The 17,343-nt window shown below is 60.6% G+C and overlaps 1 protein-coding gene across 1 annotated transcript; it reads right to left on the bottom strand.

Moving 5' to 3' along the window:
* Nucleotides 1–185: 185 nt before the first annotated feature.
* On the bottom strand, nucleotides 186–17,172 carry Tmprss9 (transmembrane serine protease 9). The gene is made up of 18 exons (XM_021648915.2): nucleotides 17,007–17,172; nucleotides 14,885–15,012; nucleotides 13,966–14,033; nucleotides 13,636–13,811; nucleotides 13,104–13,145; nucleotides 12,427–12,540; nucleotides 11,658–11,829; nucleotides 10,411–10,685; nucleotides 9,704–9,840; nucleotides 8,729–9,020; nucleotides 6,945–7,116; nucleotides 6,358–6,629; nucleotides 5,300–5,436; nucleotides 4,429–4,834; nucleotides 2,251–2,422; nucleotides 1,507–1,769; nucleotides 1,293–1,429; nucleotides 186–435 (listed from the first exon to the last, which is right to left on the bottom strand). The coding sequence occupies exons 1-18, from the start codon at nucleotides 17,152–17,154 to the stop codon at nucleotides 274–276; spliced, it is 3,273 nt and encodes a 1,090-aa protein (XP_021504590.1). The 5' UTR covers nucleotides 17,155–17,172; the 3' UTR covers nucleotides 186–273.
* Nucleotides 17,173–17,343: the final 171 nt, after the last annotated feature.

Here is a 17,343-nt window from a genome sequence, read left to right as displayed (position 1 = left end):
TAACTCTGAAAGTGGGTGCGTGCCTGTTCTCAGCACTTGGGGGTGGAGGCAGGAGGATCAGATTGTTACATGAGGCACCGAGTGGGCAGGGCTGGACGCTCGGGGCTGTCACACAGGTACTGATCCGCCGCTACAAGAAGGGACTCCGTTTATTGGGACACACACACAGTCACAGCCAGTTCCCATCAGACCCCCACACCTCCATGTCACCAGCTCCCTCCATGCTGGGGGAGGTGGCCAGCAGCTCTCCTCCTAGTCCGGGCCACAGGGCAGTCATTCCTGGATGTTCTGACCTATCCATCCCAGCACAGCAGCCACGCGCGTGTAGACGCCTGGGAAGTGGGGCCTGCCACAGCCATAGCCCCAGCTGGTGACCCCGGTTAGCACCCACTGGCCAGACGGCTCCCTGCAGGCCAGGGGTCCCCCTGCGTCGCCCTGGGGGAGAGAGTGTGGTCAGCCCTTGGAACCAGGCGTGGCTCCCACAACTGAACCTCCGTTGGGCACCAGGAAGTACCCCAGCCGCCGAAGAGCCTCGATTTGGCTGTGAGGGAAATAGGTTGAGGACTGGCGTGTTTTGTAGATTCCTCCAGCCGTGGCCCCAGGACCGGTGTAGTGTGTGTGTGTGTGTGTGTGTGAGGCCAGGGCAGGCTGTCGGGTGGGCATCTTTATTGCTTTCCCCTCACGGGGTCTCTGTGAACCTGCAAGGAGGCGGTGGCCGTCCTGTTTACCCATGCCTGCACATAGCCTGTGACCCGGGAGGGATTGATGTGTCGTTGGGGCAAGCTCTCCATTACCCCCCATAATCCTGCCTGACCATCCAGGATCCTGGGGTTAGGAAACTGCCTATTGTCTCTGAACGAGTGACGTCCTAGAATCAGAAGGTGAACGGGGGAGACGGGCAGGTTCAGTCGGAAGGTGCTTCCCGCAAAAGCGTGAGGCCCAGGTTAAACCCGAGAACCCACGGAAAAGCCAGGTGTGAATGCGCCTGCTGCTAGCACTCAGGAGACAAACGGGATTCCTGGGACTCCCGGCCTCAAAAGAGGGTGCTGGCGTCAGGGCGTGGGGGTGCCCTGCTCTAAACCCTGCGCTCCAGGAAGCAGAGGCAGGCGGATCTCTGAGTTCGAGGCCAGCCTGGTCTATAAAGCAAGTCCAGGAAAGCCAGGGCTACACAGAGAAACCCTGTCTCGGGGAAAAAACAAAAAATGAGGTGCAGGGCTTCAGGCCTGCCTAGGTTACACAGCTAGGTCCAGGTTGGCCTGGACTACGGAGCGAGCCGGTCCCCGCCCGCTCACCGAGCAGCTGTCCACGCCGCCCTGCGGAAAGCCGGCGCACAGCATGCGGCTGCTGATCTGCACGGGGTAGAAGCGCCGACACGTCTGCTCGCTGAGGACCCGCACCGCCGCCTTCTGCAGCTGCCTCACCATGGAGCCTGCGGGTCCGGGAGGCGGGCGTGGGTGGGGGCGTCCCCACCCCTCGGCGTGGCCCCCGGCGCGAGCGCGTGCCTACCTCCCTCGCGCAGCGAGCCCCAGCCGGTGATGACGCAGCGCGCGCCGTCGGGGGTCCGCGCGGGCCCGGGCAAACAGATGGGTCGTACCAGGCGGCTGCGGCGCACGGGCCCCGCCAGCTCCAGCAGAGCCACGTCGTAGTCCAGGGTGTAGAGGTTGTAGAAGGGGTGGCGGTAGATGCGCGCCACGCGCTCCAGCTGGCCCTCGGAGCCGCTCAGGAACGGGGTGCCCAGGAAGGCCGCCCACTGCATGGGGTCCCCATAGCTGCAGGGCACGCGTGCGCGTGGGCAGTGTCACCGCCCCCACGCCTGCCCGAGGCACCGTCCATCCCAGTGGAAGTGGGCGGCGCTGTCCCCCACCCAACTTAGGCGCACCCGGCCCCCCACACCCTCTGGAGACCTGAGACAAGGCTCTTGACCCCTCTAGGTCACCCACTGGAAATGGGGACGTGGGCACACGCGCCCTGGAGTCCACACCCGCCTCAGCATTCCCACGAGGGCTCCTGGGGCTCAGCCTGCAGGGTGGAGCCTCCCTCCCCCCCAGGACCTTCAGACACAGCATGGGACCATCTCATCTTCCCCTTCACTTTGTGCCCCACGGGCGCACGGGCCTTGGGGAACCCTCCATGCCCAGCACCCGTCAGGCAGGGACGGCGCCTTCTGTTCCTTGGCACTGGGGACTGGGGCCAAGCTGCAGGGGTGGGCTGGGGACGGGCAGGCGGACGAGCGCGCAGGGCCGGACTCACATGTCGAAGCAGTGTGCTGCAGACAGAAGCCACCTCTCAGCCACCAGTACTGCCCCACAGCGGTGCTCCTTGCGCCGCAGCCACAGGCTCACTTGCCATGGCCACTCCCCACGCGAGGCCGCGCTGCCGCCCACGATCCGGGTCAGGGCCCCCGGGGGCGCCAGGCCGCAGTCTGGGGAGAGCGGGTGCGGTGAGCGGGGGGCAGGCCCTCCTACATACCCCAACACTGAGAGGCCCACCCCACCCCCCGCTCTGCCCGCACCCACAGGCTGGCCTCTCAATCCAGCACAGACCGGTGGTCCCTGGCCAGAGCCCTGTGGGAGGGGCAGAGGGCGGCTCCTCCTTCCCCATCCATCAGGTGGGGGTCCCTTCCTAGCCCAGCCCCAGCTAATGCAAAAGGAGCCCGGCAGAGAATGACCCCTGAGCCCACCCGCCTGTGCAGCTCCTTGTCTCCCTGAGCGGCGGGCACCAGGCGCTGGAGTCCCACCCTGCGGCTTCCCTGGGTCTCTGACTGCCCCCAGACCACCACAGTTATCAGGGTCAAGGTCAGATTAAGCCGAAGGCCAGGCTGAGAGGCCGGTGCTCTCACTGCCTCGCCTGGGACTCTCAGGTGTGGAGAGGTGGGCGCATCCCCGTCCCCAGGGCTCCTGAGGGTTCTGGTGAAGGCCCTGCTGTGACCCCAACAGCCCACCGCCTCCGCATGTGGCCCTGACCCCGTCCTCACTGGCCCAGCATGAAGGACCTAGATGTCACAGTGGCGTGATGAAAGGCAGGAGAAAGGCCTAGCCTGGGACCTTCTGAAACACACCTTGGGCCAGCATCCACACGGCGGGGAGTCCCTTACCAGTTCCGTCTACCTGGGGACACTGCTCATACCTCCCACAGATGCCCGGCGGTGCTGAGACCGGGCCACACAAAGCAGAGACCAGACACTCCCTACCTCTGCCGACCGTCCACTTTCCTAGCTTGTGTAAAACTGTGGGGGTGTTAGCGCACATCTGTGTACGCCGCCAGAATAGCCTTAGCGCCAAACAGTTCCCCTGCCTGGCCCCGCAGGACCACGGTATGGCGCCCACCCAAGCCAGCAGAGGCTTAACTGAGCCGCCGTGCCTCTCTCCGGCCCTGTTCTCTCGTCCTCCCTCTGGATCTCCCTCCTCTCTCTTCTCTTTATTTCATTTAAACATTTCCTGAACATGAAGGCCAGATCCTCAGCCCTGGACCCCTGACCAGCCCCCAGCCCCTCACTGGGGGTTTCTCCACGCTGACCACGCCCCCAGCCCCTCACTGGGGGTTTCTCCACGCTGACCACGCCCCCAGCCCCTCACTGGGGGATTCTGGGCGGGTCTCCACCCTGACCACGCCCCCAGCCCCTCACTGGGGGATTCTGGGCAGGGCTCCACTTTGACCACACCTTCATCATTATAACTGCCAATTAGAGGCAATCTCACTATGTCGCCCTGCAAGCCCCTCGGAGCCCAGGCTGGCCTCGGGTTTGCGATGCTCCTGTCAAATAGCTGAGATGACAGGTGTTTGCCATAAACCCAGCATGCAGCCCTGGCGGTCTTGGGACTCTGTAGACCAGGCTGGCCTCGAACTCACAGAGATCCGCCTGTCTCTGCCTCCCGAATGCTGGGATTTACTGTATCCCACCAGTCACCGTTACCTAGGGCCCTGGATTTGGCAAGAGCCCTGGTGGGCGGAGGGGCCTCCTCCATGACGCTTTAATGCAATGCTGCCTCGTGTGAAGAGCTGGGGGTGCTCAGGACACAAGCCCGCGCTGGACGAGGGGCAGGAGGGACCCCCGGGGCACTGGGGAGGCAGAGGCAGGCGGATCTGAGTTCAGACAACAACGCAAGGAAGACGGAAAGGAGCAGCCTGGCCTGGCAGCTCAAGCTGCCGCCTCGGGCCTCAAGAGGCAGAGGCAGGAGTTCAAGGCCAGCCCTAGCTACGGAGGGGGTTCTAGGCCAGCATGGGCCATGATAAAGGAGAGCGAATTAAGCAAAGAAAGGGACAGGGGCTGCAGAGCGGCCACGGTCGTGCCCACGCCTCTGACCCCAGCGTGGAGGGACAGGAGGATGGCTGTGAGGGCGCAGGCACACAGGACGGGATGTGGGAGAGCGCCCCCCGCAGGCCGGGCAGGAGGCCACAGGACCCACCCTCATCGCACCGTCGCCCTACCTGGCAGCTGGGCATGCACGGTGGTGCCCGGGCCGTCCGGAGCTGGCGTGCGCGCCCTGGTGGAGGTACTCTGGGCGGACAGTGTGGTGTTGAGTGGTCCAGCGGTCACCCTGCTGGTGGCCCTGGGGGTAGCAGGTCTGCTGGTTGTGGCCTCTTGGAGGCTGAGGCCGGCAGCTGTGGTTTTGGGGGGCTGGCTGGGGACAAGCCGCGTGCTGGAGGTGTGGGGGTGGAGAGTGGAGCTGGGGCCGGAGGACATGGCCTTCAGGATCCAGTCTTTGAGACGTGTGATTCGAGCGTAGACGCCAGGCTTCTTAGCCTGGGCACAGCCAATGCCCCAGCTCACGATGCCTGCCAGGTAAAAGACTCCAGGGGTCTCCTCACATGCCAGCGGGCCGCCAGAGTCACCCTGCAGGAGAAGGACACAACAGGCCTTTGTGGGACAGCCGTCCAAGCAACAGAAAGGCTCCCCTCTTGGGGGACATCAGACTTCATATCCAGGCTTCGCTGTGTGATCTTAGGCAGATCCCTTGCCTTCTCTGAGCCTTCAACAAATTCCTCCTCTTCTTCTTCCTCCTCCTCCTCCTCTTCTAATTCTCTGCTAATTCTTCTGTTTTGTTTTTCGAGACACAGTCTCTCTGCATAGCCCTGGCTGTCCTGGAACTCTCTCTGTAGACCAGGCTGGCCTTGAACTCAGAGATCTGCCTGCCCCTGCCTCCTGAGTGCTGGGATTAAGGGTGCACCACCACCACCCGGCCATCAGTCATTCTTGCTCTTCCCTTTTCCGTGCTGTGGATAGAGCCCAGGGCCACACACACACTAGGCAAGGGTCACCACTGAGTGCCTGGCACCACAGGTTCCCCGTGATGCCCACCTGGCAGGAGTCCACTCTGCCCTCCAGGAAGCCGGCGCAGAGCATGCGGTCGGTGAGGGAGAAGTTGTAGAGGGCCGCGCACATCTTCTGCTCCATGATGCCCACGGACGCCTTCTGCAGGATGTCGGGCTTGCTGGCTGCCAGGGGAGAGCGCAAAATGGCGCCTGCTGGCTCGTCATTCAGCAGGGCCCATGGGTGCTGTCCCTGTCTGGACCCAGCCAGCTTTGTTTTGTTTGGGACAGGGTCTCACTATGCGGCTCTGGGTGTCCTGGAACTCTCAGAGATCCTCCTGCCTCAGCTCCCCGGTGCTGATTAGAGCTCACGCCGGCAATCCCAGGAATTTTTATTTCTCCTTGTGGGACTGGGGTGGAACCCAGGGCCTCTACATGCTAGACAAGCACTGAACACAGCCCAGCTCTTGGTGTTTTAGGGTCTCACTATGTGACCTAGGCTGGCCTTAAACTGATGACGTCTCTGCCTTCCCGGTGCTGGGAAGACAGGTGTAGGCCATGATGCCCATGTTGGCAAGCTTTTCCATAAGGGGCTAAAGCATAGGCTCTCGACCTGTGGATCATGACCCCCTGGGTTGCCTAGCAGATAGCCCGCATATTTATATTACAATATAATGGCAGCAAAATGGCCTCTATGCGGAGGCAATGAAACGAGGAGCTGTGGTAAAGGAAGGTTGAGAACCACTAGATAATAGATTCAGGCTTGTGAAAAAGTGAGTGGATGTGTCTGAGGCCCCATGGGCACAGAGCACTGTTTATACCAGTCAAGGGCATACATGCGGTCTCTGGCACGGCAGGAGACTAGTGGCTCGGGTCTGTGGGACGAAAGGCCAGTGGTCAGTCGGCACAGACTCTTTTGCAGCCGTGAACATCTGGTCAATGAGTGTGTGGATCTTGTGACAATAAAACTTTATTTATACACGCAAATGAGGGGCCAGGAGACACTGAGTGGCTCTTTGGATATGGGGTCAGCCCAGAGGAATGGCTGAGGGCCCAGGTGAGAAAAGCCAACCCCATGCCCCCAGGCCAGGCCCAGGACCTGCTCACCATTTCCCTCTTGCGTGTTGCCCCAGCCGGAGATCATGCACTTCCGGCCCACGGGGAACTTATGGATGGGCAGCGGGAGGCAGACGGGCTGGATGTACTTGTTGAAGACCAGCGGCCGGGCCAACTCCAGCAAGGCCACGTCAAAGTCCAGGATGCCGGGGTTGTAGCGGGGGTGCAGGACCACACTGCGCAGCCCCAGCTTCACGGGGCTCCCGCCGACGCCCAGCAGGGACGCAGTGCCCAGGTGCGCCTGCACCTGCTCCGCCCTGGTGCTGCGGAGACAGGACCTCAGGCATGCCGCCCGCCCCCTCCCAGCCACGCCCGCACCCGGGAAAAGGACCCCCCTCGGAGAGCGCGTGCACCCCTGGGGCTTTGCCTCTGTCACTCCGACCGAGACCCTAGCGACTTTAGGAGAGTCCCAGGCCACTGCAGGAGATAAGCAAGCGCTTCCTGTCTACTGTCTTGCTTGGTTTGTTTTGGCTGTTGGTTTTGAGACAAGCCTGACCGGAAGGCACCAGCACAGCAGCTAGGCTGGCGCTTGCTGAATGTGCTGTGGAGCGGCTCTTGGGGCCCTTGGGAGGCCTTACTGGTTGAAACAGTGAGCGGCGGACAGCAGCCAGCGGTCACCCACCACGGTGGCTCCGCAGAAGTGTCTGGATCCTTCCTTCAGGCTGGCCTGCCAGGGCACCTCCCCAGACAGGGCGCTGAGCCCCCCCACAATCCGAGTGGGCTTGTCCATTGCGGGCCTGGCGCCGCACTCTGCCAGGGGAGAGGAGAGAGGGAGGGGGAGGGGCCTCGTCTGCTCCAGGCTCACCCATTCTGGGCTCCGAGAAACTAGGATCCACCCGGGGTGACAGGGCTAGAGGCGCAGGAGCGAAACCCGAACCAGAAATGACTGCGACCCCCCCGATCAGATTCACAGGACGCACAAAGTCGCATCTGTGGTGGCACATGCCTGTCATCCCGGCACTAATGAGGCAGGAGGATTGCTCTGACTTTGAAGTCAGCCTGGGGTATAAACATTGCTGTCCGAGAAGGGAGGGGAGGAGAGGAGGAGGAGGAAGGGAAACAGGGAAAGGGCTTCAGGGCTGGCTGAGAGCCAGAAGCAAAAGGGGGGGAGGGGAATCCCAGCCACAAAGTGAGCAAAACTCACAGTCCAGATGGGTGTGGCGGGGACCCTTGCTCTTGTACACCGGGCCCGGCACCCCCTCCTCCAGCACCAAACATTCCCCAGAAAACAATCGAGGCAAGGCTGCTGAAACCCAGAGGCCTTCCAGAGCAGAGAGGGTGCCTCACAGGACCGCAGTGGTCGCTCCGGAGACTCAGTCTCCCTTCCGCTGGGGGCCCACGGCCTTGACAGCCAACTTCTTGCCGATCCTGGGGGTCACCCTAACTCTATCGTCCTGTGCAGCTTCATTTTCCCACGTGCCAACATGATACTCTCAAACAAACTTAAAAATGAAGCCAGGAGTGGTGGCTTCAGCCCCTGGGAGGCTGAAGCAGGAGGATCTCTGTAAGTTCAAAGCTAACTTGGTCTACATAGTGAGCCTCATGCCAGCCAGGGCTACGTAGTGAGACCCTGCCTCAAAAAATTTAAAATTTAAATTAAAAAAAAAAAACACATCATACTCCTGAAGAATGACCAGCCTGTACCGCACACTTGTGCTCATGGCAGACATCAGTAATCAATCCCCTCTTTCGAGTTTCACAGCAGGTATCAATAAGCAGCCACTAATTTCCCACCAAGTGTCAAGACAGATGCCAGGGAGTCACCTATCTATCTCTCCTCAAGCTCTTTCATAGCAGACACCAATAATCAATCACCGTTTGGTCACTGAGGCAGACATTGATAGACATCAGGGCAGAGGCATCGGCAACCAAACCTGATGAACTGAGTTTAGTTTCCTGGAACCCACATGGTGGAAGGAGAGAACCAGTTCCTGCAAGTCCTCCTCCGACCTCCACGTGCCCTCGTCCTCCATCTCCCAGCACCCCACCACCAAAACACAAACCGGCCAACCCACAAACAGAAAAACCAAGGAACAAAACCAAAGCCGTTCAGGAGCTGCTGATCTCCCACAGCATCAATCGTCAATCTCGGACAGCCCTGGCGGAGCACACCCTTCATCCCAGGAGCCTGAGGCCAGCCTGGTCTACGGTAAAGAGTTACAGGACTGCCCAGGGTACCCCGACTCCATACCGTCCCCCCAACCTGTAGTCAACCACTAATTGCTCAAGGGGGAGCGGCAAGCAAGCCCTTCCCAGCTGGGCGCTTCCAGCGCTGGTCTCTGCTTCTGGTGCTGAGGGAGGCGGAGGGAGGCCTGGCCTGACCCAGCCCAGCCCCGCCCGGGAGGAGTGCTGGCCGCAGTACCTGGTGGCCTGGCGGTGCTGGGGTGCAGCGGGGCGGTGCTGAGTGCGCCGGTGGGTGTGGCGGAGGTGCCGGTGGGCCGGGGAGTGCTGGGGGGGAAGGGGGCCACCACGGCGGGGACCTCCGGCGCGCCGGCCGAGCCGGTCACCTCGGCGATCCAGTCCCGAAGTCGGGTGACGCGGGCGTAGACCCCTGGGCGCCGCGCCTCGGCGCAGCCGATGCCCCAGCTCACGATCCCAGCCAGGAAGAACCTCCCCGACGGCTCCTCGCAGACCAGCGGGCCCCCCGAGTCGCCCTGGGAAACAAGGCACCCCCTCAGCCTGGGGACAGCTGGTGGGGGGCAGGGACGGGGGGCACAGGCCTCCCAGACAGGGCAGGGACACGGGGGCACAGTGAGGGCTGAGGCCTGGGGGCACAGGCCGCAGGCCCCGCCAAGGACAGCCCCGCCAGCTCCTCGTCCACACCTCGCTGTCATGGCTTACTTATTGGGATACTTAGGTGGGGAATGTTAGTCTGCGCGTCTGTCTCTGCGCCACAGTTTGTGCCCACAGAGGTCAGAAGATGGCACAGGATCTTCTGAAACTCTTAACTAGCCTGCCATCTCTCCAGCCCCAGCAGAGGCCAGGGCTGTGAGTTCAAGGCCAGCCTGGTCCACAGAGCAAGTTCCAGGACACCCAGGGCTACACAGAGAAACCCTGGCTCAAAACAAAACAAAACAAAAACAAAAACAAAAACAAAAAAATAACAACAACAACAACAAAAACCCAACAAAACAAAACAAAAAAAAAAAAACCCCCACAAAACAAAATGAATAAAAAACACAGCGCAGCCCAGCCGGGATGTCTGTCTGTCTGTCTGTCTGCGTGAAGCCCTCTCTGGCCTCCCACTCCCCGTGCAGCTCAGGATGACGTGGAACTCCTGACCCTCCCGCCCCCCGCTGGCGGCGCTGGGCTGAACGAGGGGAATGGGGCCGCTCACCTGGCAGGAGTCCACCTTCCCGTCCAGGTAGCCAGCGCACACCATCCTGTCGGTCAGCGAGGGCCCGTACAGGCTGGCGCACAGGCTCTGGTCCAGCAGCTCCACCGTGGCCTTCTGCAGGACCTCCGGCTTCACCACTGCGCAGGCGGTGACAGGAGAGACGGGACACTGAAGGCCGCGTGCTCTTCCGGTTTCCAGGCCGCAGGGGACCCCTGCCCCGCACCCCCAGACCCACGTCAGCTCAGCACCAAGCGAGCGGCACCCAGAGCGGCATCACTACAACTTCTTGCTTGTGCTCATGGGTAGAGGCTTTTGCTGATTTTTTTTTTTTTTTTGAGACAAAATCTCTTGTAGCCCAGGCTGATCTTGAACTCACTTTAGAGCCAAGGATACCCTTGAACTTCTATCCTCCTGACACGGGCGTGCCACCTTTAACTTTACAGAATTTTCTTTTCTTTTTCTTTAGGCGAGATATAGAAGCCACAGGCTAAACCCTCCACCCCCTGACCACGCCCCCAGCCCCTTACTGGGGAGTCTAGGCGGGGCTCCACTCTGACCACGCCCCTCACTGGGGGATTGTGGGCGTGTCTCCACCCCGGCCACGCCTGCCGCAGACCCCGGCTTCCAGGTACAGAGGCAGAGGCCTCCTGCCTGGTCCCAGGCGTCTACTGTGGGGTGAGAGTTAGGAGCGGGAGGGCGCGGCTTACGGAAGTCCTCCCGCAGGTAGCCCCAGCCCGAGATGAGGCACTTCTTGCGCGGCGGGAAGACGTGCGTGGCCGCGGGGAGGCAGGCGGGCTGCACGTAGCGGCCGAAGGGCAGCGGGCGCGCCAGCTCCAGCACCGCCACATCGAAGTCCGCCGTGTCCGCGTCGTAGGCCGGATGCTTGGAGATGCGGAGCACGCGCGCGCGCACCGCGCTGGCCTCCGCGCCGCTCAGGTGCACGCTGCCCGCCTGGGCCGCCCACTGCGCGGGGTCCTGGAATCTGGGGAGGCCCGAGGGGTGCGGCTTACAAGACGGTGACCCAGGACATCTCCGCCCGCAGCCCGGCGTCGGGATTCGAGGCCAGCAAGAGGCCACAGAGGGCGCAGGCACCTGAAGCCAAGCCTGTTGGCCTGAGTTCGATCCCCGGGACACGAAAGGAGGAAGGAGAGCATCGACTACTGCAATTTGTTCTCTCTCTCTCTCTCTCTCTCTCTCTCTCACACACATACTCAGTCACTCAGTGGCGCTTGCACCCCCACACACACAGACCCTGAACAAATGAATGAAAAAGCTGAGCAGATGGTGCACGCCCTTGCGGCAGATCTCTGTGAGTTCAAGGGTAGCCTGGGCTATGTACCTAGGCAGTTGCAGGACAACTACCTAGTCTCAGAATTAAATAAACACTAAGTAAAATGAATAGTGTGGGGATGGACACCTGTAACCCCAGTACTCAGGACGCTGAGGCAGGGGGATTGTGAGTTCCTAGAAAGCCTGAGAGACCTAGTGAGGGTCTGCCTTAAGGATAATTCATTATCTCTGTGAGTTCGAGGCCAGCCTGCTCTACAAAGTGAGCCCAGGACAGTCAAGGCTACACAGAGAAACCCTGTGTGTGTGTGGGGGGGAAAGAATACTTAATGTTTTAAAAAAGAAAAAGGGGTCTGGAGAGATGGTTCAGTGGTTGACAGCGGGGGCTGCCTTTGCACAGCACCCTTTGTGGCCCACAGCCGGCTCCAGTTCCAGGGGACCCCATGCCCCCTGCTGGCCTCCCCAGGCATCAGGCATGCACAAGGCGTATCAACAGACACGCACACAAAACACATGCCTGTGAAATTAAATAGACCAAGAAAGAGAAGGGAGGCGAGGGGAGAGAGAAGAAAGAGTGCACTTTGGGAAATGAGGAGGCAGGAAGGCAGGGGGCGGGGCGGGGCGGGGCAGGTGGGGTGGGCAGGATGGCCAGCCAGGTGGCACTCACTCGTTGAAGCAGTGGGCAGCAGACACCAGCCACCGGGCCCCGATGATGGTGGCGCCACAGAAGTGTTCATGATTCTCACGGAGGCTGACCTGCCAGGGGAACTCCCCTGGAGCCGCCTCCATGCCGCCCACGATCCTGCCCGCCGACCTCCAAGCAGGCTGCCAGCCACAGTCTGAAAGACACCAGGCCACCAGGCCACCAGCCAGGACCGGGGGGGGGGGGGGGAGTCCATCACTCATTATTTGGCTCTTTGGGGCTGCTCTGTCTTCTGGAAGCCCCCATCCCCCTCTGCCTCTGGGCTTAGACACCCAAGGTCACACATCAGAGGCTCACCCATAGTTCGTTTTTATTTCATTCATTTCTTTTCATTCCAGACCAAGCTGGCCTGGAAGTCAGGACCCTCCTGCCTCAGCTCCCGAATGCTTGGATGACATGCCTGCGCCACCAAGCCCAGTGGGGGACTTTCTTGATGAGTAACGCTGGCTGCTGGAGGGCCGAGCCCACCATGGGTGAGAGAGCAAGCCCAGGCTGCCTGCCCACGAGGGGACTGTGAGCAGAAACACGCTAGGACCCTGGTGTCACAGGGGCTGAGAATGCCGGGAAAGTATCGGTCACCACAGTATGTGGTAAAATGCCACAGTGTTTCCTCCACTCCTTGCTCAGATCTGAGCGGCAGCAGAGGGCTGGGGCTCTCCAGCCCTGCTTGAGCCTGAGGCCTGTCCAACCCCCTGCCATCATGCCCCTCCCGGCTGTGAGCCCTGACACTGACCACACTGAGCCTCATCAGAGCCATCTTTGCAGTCCACCTGCTCGTCACACTCCGGGTTCTCTTTGCTCACGCACTGACTGTCGTCACAGGAGAAGGCGTTCCCGGGGCAGCGGCCTGGGGACAGAGGACCCAGTGGGAGGCCCCCAGCCTCTCCTTGCAGAGGCAGCGGCCTGCAGGGGTGCGCTTGAAAGCCTTCCTGAGCCCAGGGGTTGCCTCCCTCTGAGGTCAGCTCAGAGGTGACCCCCCACCCCCAGTCCCCGCCACCATGCCCCCCCTCCGAGGCGCCACCATGCCCCCCCCTCAGTGGCCGCCGTGGCCCCGGCAAACCCTCCCTCCATTAAGTTGCGCACATCAAGTGTTTGGTCACAATTACAGAGGAGTAACTGGGAACCACAAAAATAAGTATCGGCTGGGAATGACAGTGCATGCTTTTAACCCCAGCACTCGGGAGGCAGAGGCGGGAAGAGCTCTGAGTCTGGGGCCAGCCTGAGCTACAGAGTGAGACCTTGGCTTTTAAAACAGATAAATAACCCCCTGGTGTCTCCCGCTGCAGGGCTGGCTGTGGACAAAGCTGGGCGCCTCTCCCGGAGGCCAGAGACTCGCAGGGCCTGCACAGGCCCCAAGAGAAGCCTTAGCGGCCTGCCAGGGAGCCAAGCTGGGGGATGAATCAGTCCTACCTGACTTTAAGTCCGACGCGGTCACTGGACCTCCACACCTTCCTGAAGCAGAACAAAGCCAGGTGAGAGCTGGGCACAGTGGCACACACCTCGGCCTGGGCCACACGAGGAGGCCCTCTCAGGCTCCCTCACTCTAAAGGGTCAGCCGTGCCGAGTGCTGGCTCTGCATGACGTCTCCCTGAAGGGGGCAGGAGGGCCACGACGCTCTGTCTCTAACCCTGCCCTCAGCCTGGCTGGACAGGGGACAGCACTGAAGAACCACACGAGGCTGCCAGCCTCGCCTGCCAGGGCAGGGTCAGGGGACAGTGAGGTCTTTGGGACCACAGCGAACCAAGGACGGCTAAAACCACGGAAACTAGTCCCTGAACCGGAGGGCTCCACCTGACGGCCCTGTGGGTCACACAGGGCTGTGGGTACCCTGCGTGTCTCCCTCCTCCCAGCCCAGGGGGAGATGTCTTTAAGCTCTGAGGCTCTGTGCCGTCGGTGCTGCCCCCAGCAGCTGTGTCTCCCAGACGTGGCTGCCTGCACCTACCTGTCAGCTCCACTGATACAATGGTGCCGTAGGCAGCCAAGGCAAGACCGTGTCCCCGCAGCCTTGCCTGGATCCCTTCCCGTAAGATGGCTTCCTCTCGGTCCAGGCTCAGCGGCTGGAGGGCTCGGAGCAGAAAGTGCAGCCGGAAATGCACAAAGACGCTGGAGTTCCCATCCCTGGAAGCAGGAGGAGAGGGCCTCGGAAGGGGAAGGCATGTTCGCTGCTGGAGTTTTCCAGGATCCTCTGGGGTATCCTAGGAAAGTCCTGGAATCTTCCGGCATCTCCAAAATGCCTACCCAGTTTGCCACGCCCCCACAGACCCAAACTCACCTATAACTAAGCACTGTGCAGCCAGTGCAGCTGGATTCTAACTCTGTTTTCTGGAAACTACTCACAAACTGCAACAGAAATGAGAGCAGTGGTGATACGGACATAGTGAGGCAGGGGCCGCAGACCACCGACAGGGCAGGGAGGCCTCACTGCGAAGTGTGCCCGTGCGGAAACACTCCTGCTGGTAAGTTAACACGCCAGCACGGTGCAGCGTCTGCGCACGGTGGAGCATTCCTCAGCCGTGTCCATAGCTGCACAGGTCACAGCAGCTGAGGGGCAGGAGCAGCTGTGTGCCCAACACAGATGGTGGGTGGGTGGGTGGGTGGATGGATGGATGGTAGGTGGATGGGTGGATGGATGGGTGGATGGGTGGATGGATGGATGGGTGGATGGATGGGTGGGTGGATGGGTGGATGATGGGTGGATGGATGAATGGATGGGTGGGTGGATGGGTGGATGGATCGGTGGGTGGGTGGATGGGTGGGTGGATGGATGGATGGATGGATGGATGGGTGGGTGGGTGGATGGATGGGTGGATGTGTGGATGGGTGGATGGGTAGATGGATGTGTGGATGGATGGGTGGATGGATGGATAGATGGATAGATGGATGGGTAGATGGATGTATGGGTGGGTGGATGGATGGATGGATGGGTGGATGGATGAATAGATAGATGGATAGATGGGTGGGTTATGGGCTCTGACTCATGCCTCAGTGTGGAGGGACCTTATGGAGATTGTGCTCAGTTAGAGACCAACACAGCATGGACTCCATGATAGGAAGTGTCCTGGACAGAGGAACACATGTGTGATACATGACCACAGCTGATTACCAGGTGGCATCAGAGCATTGCATCACTCAGCCCACCCCACCCCCGGCCTCCCCAGCTGCTTCCTGCTCCGGGCCCCAGCTGCATGCACCAGTGTTTGCAGAGCAGGCGTTAGCAGGCGGTAGTAGGCAGAGGTCTCCTGCTGCAGGGAGCTGGCGAAACGGATTCCGCGTAGCTGTGCCGTGTGCTCCACGTGGACCCCCTGCGCAGAGAGGAAGGCTGTGGACGAGACCGGTGCCTGGTGAGAGAGCCCCACTGCAGGGCTGACGCTCGGAGACCCCCGCCAGGCCTCCACGCATGCCGGGGCCCGAGTGCTCCCTGAGGGTGGTCACCAGGGCACCTTTGCTGAAGGACTCTCAGAGGCCTGGGGACCTGCAGAGACACTCACAGAGGCCAAGTGACCTTAGGTGTCCCCACAGCCAGCTCTCCTGACCTGAATCAATGACATCACAGATACAGGGAGACCTCGCAGCCTGTTCCGAACTCCTACCTGACATGGGCAGAGGACAGAGCAGGCCAGGGGACACCAAAACCTTTGCACAACTTGTCCACGGCCCATGCTCCTGCCTCCTCTATCGGTTTGTGCCACTTGTGGACATCAGGGCATCAGGTGCCTCCCCCTCACTCTCCGCCCTATGTTTGAGGCAGGGTCTCTCACTGAATAAGGGCCTCACTGATTCGGCTAGGCTGAGGAGCCAGGGAGCCCGGGTCCTCCTGTGTCGCCAACTCTGAGATCACGAGCACAGGCCACGCATGTCCCGGCACCTGGCTTTCTCTGTGGGTGCAGGGACTGGGACTCAGGGGCTAGCAAGGACTGAGCCATCGACCAGCCTCTCTTCCTTTCACTCTTTCGAAGCAGGGTTTTGCTCTACAGCCTTTGCTGACCTGGACGTTCCAACCCCCCTCTCCCTGCTGTCCCTGCCTCCGGAAAGAAGTTTCTAACTGCGAGCTACATCATTAAAAGGAGTGAAACACAACGGAACAAATGAAGCAGGTGAGGGCGTGAGCGGCTGTGTCCCAGCCCCTCCGAGGCTGAAGCATGACGATTGTGACATCTTGGGCACTTAAGACCTACACAAGCGCCACAGCAAGACCTAATTTCAGACAAAAATTAAGATAGGGGCCAGAGAGACGACTGAGCACTGAGGACCCGGGTTTGGTTCCCAGCATGGCAGCTCCCAATCTCCTGTAAGGGCGGTCCCAGGTGCCTGTGCCCACTGCTGGCCTCCCGGGCACAGCGCGCATATGAGGCACAGACCATCCATGAAGGCGGAAAATAGGAATTAAAAAAATAAAATCTGCCAGGCAGGGTGACACGCGCCCTTAATCCCAGCCCTCAGGAGGCAGTGGCAGGCGAATCACTAAGTTCAAGGCTAGCCTGGTCTAGAAAGCGCGTCTAGGACAGCCGGGGTTACACAGAGAGACCCTGTCTTGAAAACAAACAACACTTCAGAGATGAAGGCGGGGAGTCAGGAATTCAAAGACCTCCTCAGCAATAAGAGTTCGAGGCCAGCCTGGACTACCCCCTTTCCTCCTCAAAATAAGAAACTCCCTCAAAAGTGAGCACGAAAGTTTCTGCGCATTGCAGGATTGTCAGGAAGCCTAACAGGCAGAGCACGGGAACGCAACAGAGAGTGACAGCCACAGCCACTAGGGGGCAGCACTCGGCCACGTCAGGCCAGAAGGTCCGGACCGGTTAAAGAAGTAAGAGTTGCAGAATGCAGAGCAATTATCAATTTAAATTTTTTGTTTTATTTCTCTTTGAAACAGGGTTTCTCTGTGTATCCCTGGCTGGCCTGGAACTCAGACATCCACCTGCCTCTACCTCCCTAGTGCTGGGATCAAAGGCTTCCGCCACCACCCAGCCAATTCATTCTCTTCCACACAAGAAGGTTTCACGGTTTGTGCTCATCATCAGTCTCACGGAATAACCAAGCTAAGAGACTGGCTGCGGCCGAGCCAGGTCCCCAGCCCCTCACGGTGGCTTAGAGGCTGACCCCTAAGCCACACTCCCAGGCCCCTTAGTGCTGCCTAGGAGCTGGGGAACCATCCACGCGCCCATTCCCGCCCCGTGAGACCGTCGCTGACCTCTCCTCCCTGCCGGCGGCCGGCTCCGGCTGGAAGGGCGGCCCTCTGCCCTGGGTGAGTTCTCAGACACTCAGGGTGTCCTTCTGCATGCCCCTTACTCCGAGGAGCCCGTCCTTCCTCCTTACCCAGAAGGACTCCCAGGGTGAGGGTGGCCACACTGATGGCCACCGCTGCGGTGACAGCCGTTGGAGAGCAGCTGGCGTGTGGAGCAGGGACGGGGGCTTCCTTTGTCGCCTCTGGCACGAGTTGTAGGTCAGGTTCCGTGGGTTCCATGGCTCAGCAAAAGCAAGGCTCCAGCTAGACACCTGCAAAAAAAAAAAAAAAAAAAAAAAATGGCGAAGGATTTGTCTGACGCTGGGCCTGCAGCCTACCAGGAGGGAGGGGACAGGACAGGCCCATCCCAGCCACTGCAGCCCAGTCTGTCCAGGTGGGTGGAAAGGGCCACCCAGAAACCAGAAGGAA

This window comes from Meriones unguiculatus, chromosome 17, assembly GCF_030254825.1.
Source record: "Meriones unguiculatus strain TT.TT164.6M chromosome 17, Bangor_MerUng_6.1, whole genome shotgun sequence".
In the NCBI taxonomy this organism is placed as follows: domain Eukaryota; kingdom Metazoa; phylum Chordata; class Mammalia; order Rodentia; family Muridae; genus Meriones; species Meriones unguiculatus.
Note: the sequence above shows the minus strand (reverse complement) of the source record. Positions and strands in the feature narration are given on the sequence as shown.

Bases quoted from the DNA above. Each gene is read 5' to 3' on its own strand.
- Tmprss9 (XM_021648915.2), bottom strand. From the start codon at position 17,154: ATGGAACCCACGGAACCTGACCTACAACTCGTGCCAGAGGCGACAAAG. The intron at 1,430-1,506 runs GTAGGCACGCGC...CCGGACCCGCAG, and splicing joins GGGCTCGCTGCGCGAGGGAG to GCTCCATGGTGAGGCAGCTG. The intron at 436-1,292 runs GTGAGCGGGCGG...TCTCTCCCCCAG, and splicing joins GCGGCGTGGACAGCTGCTCG to GGCGACGCAGGGGGACCCCT.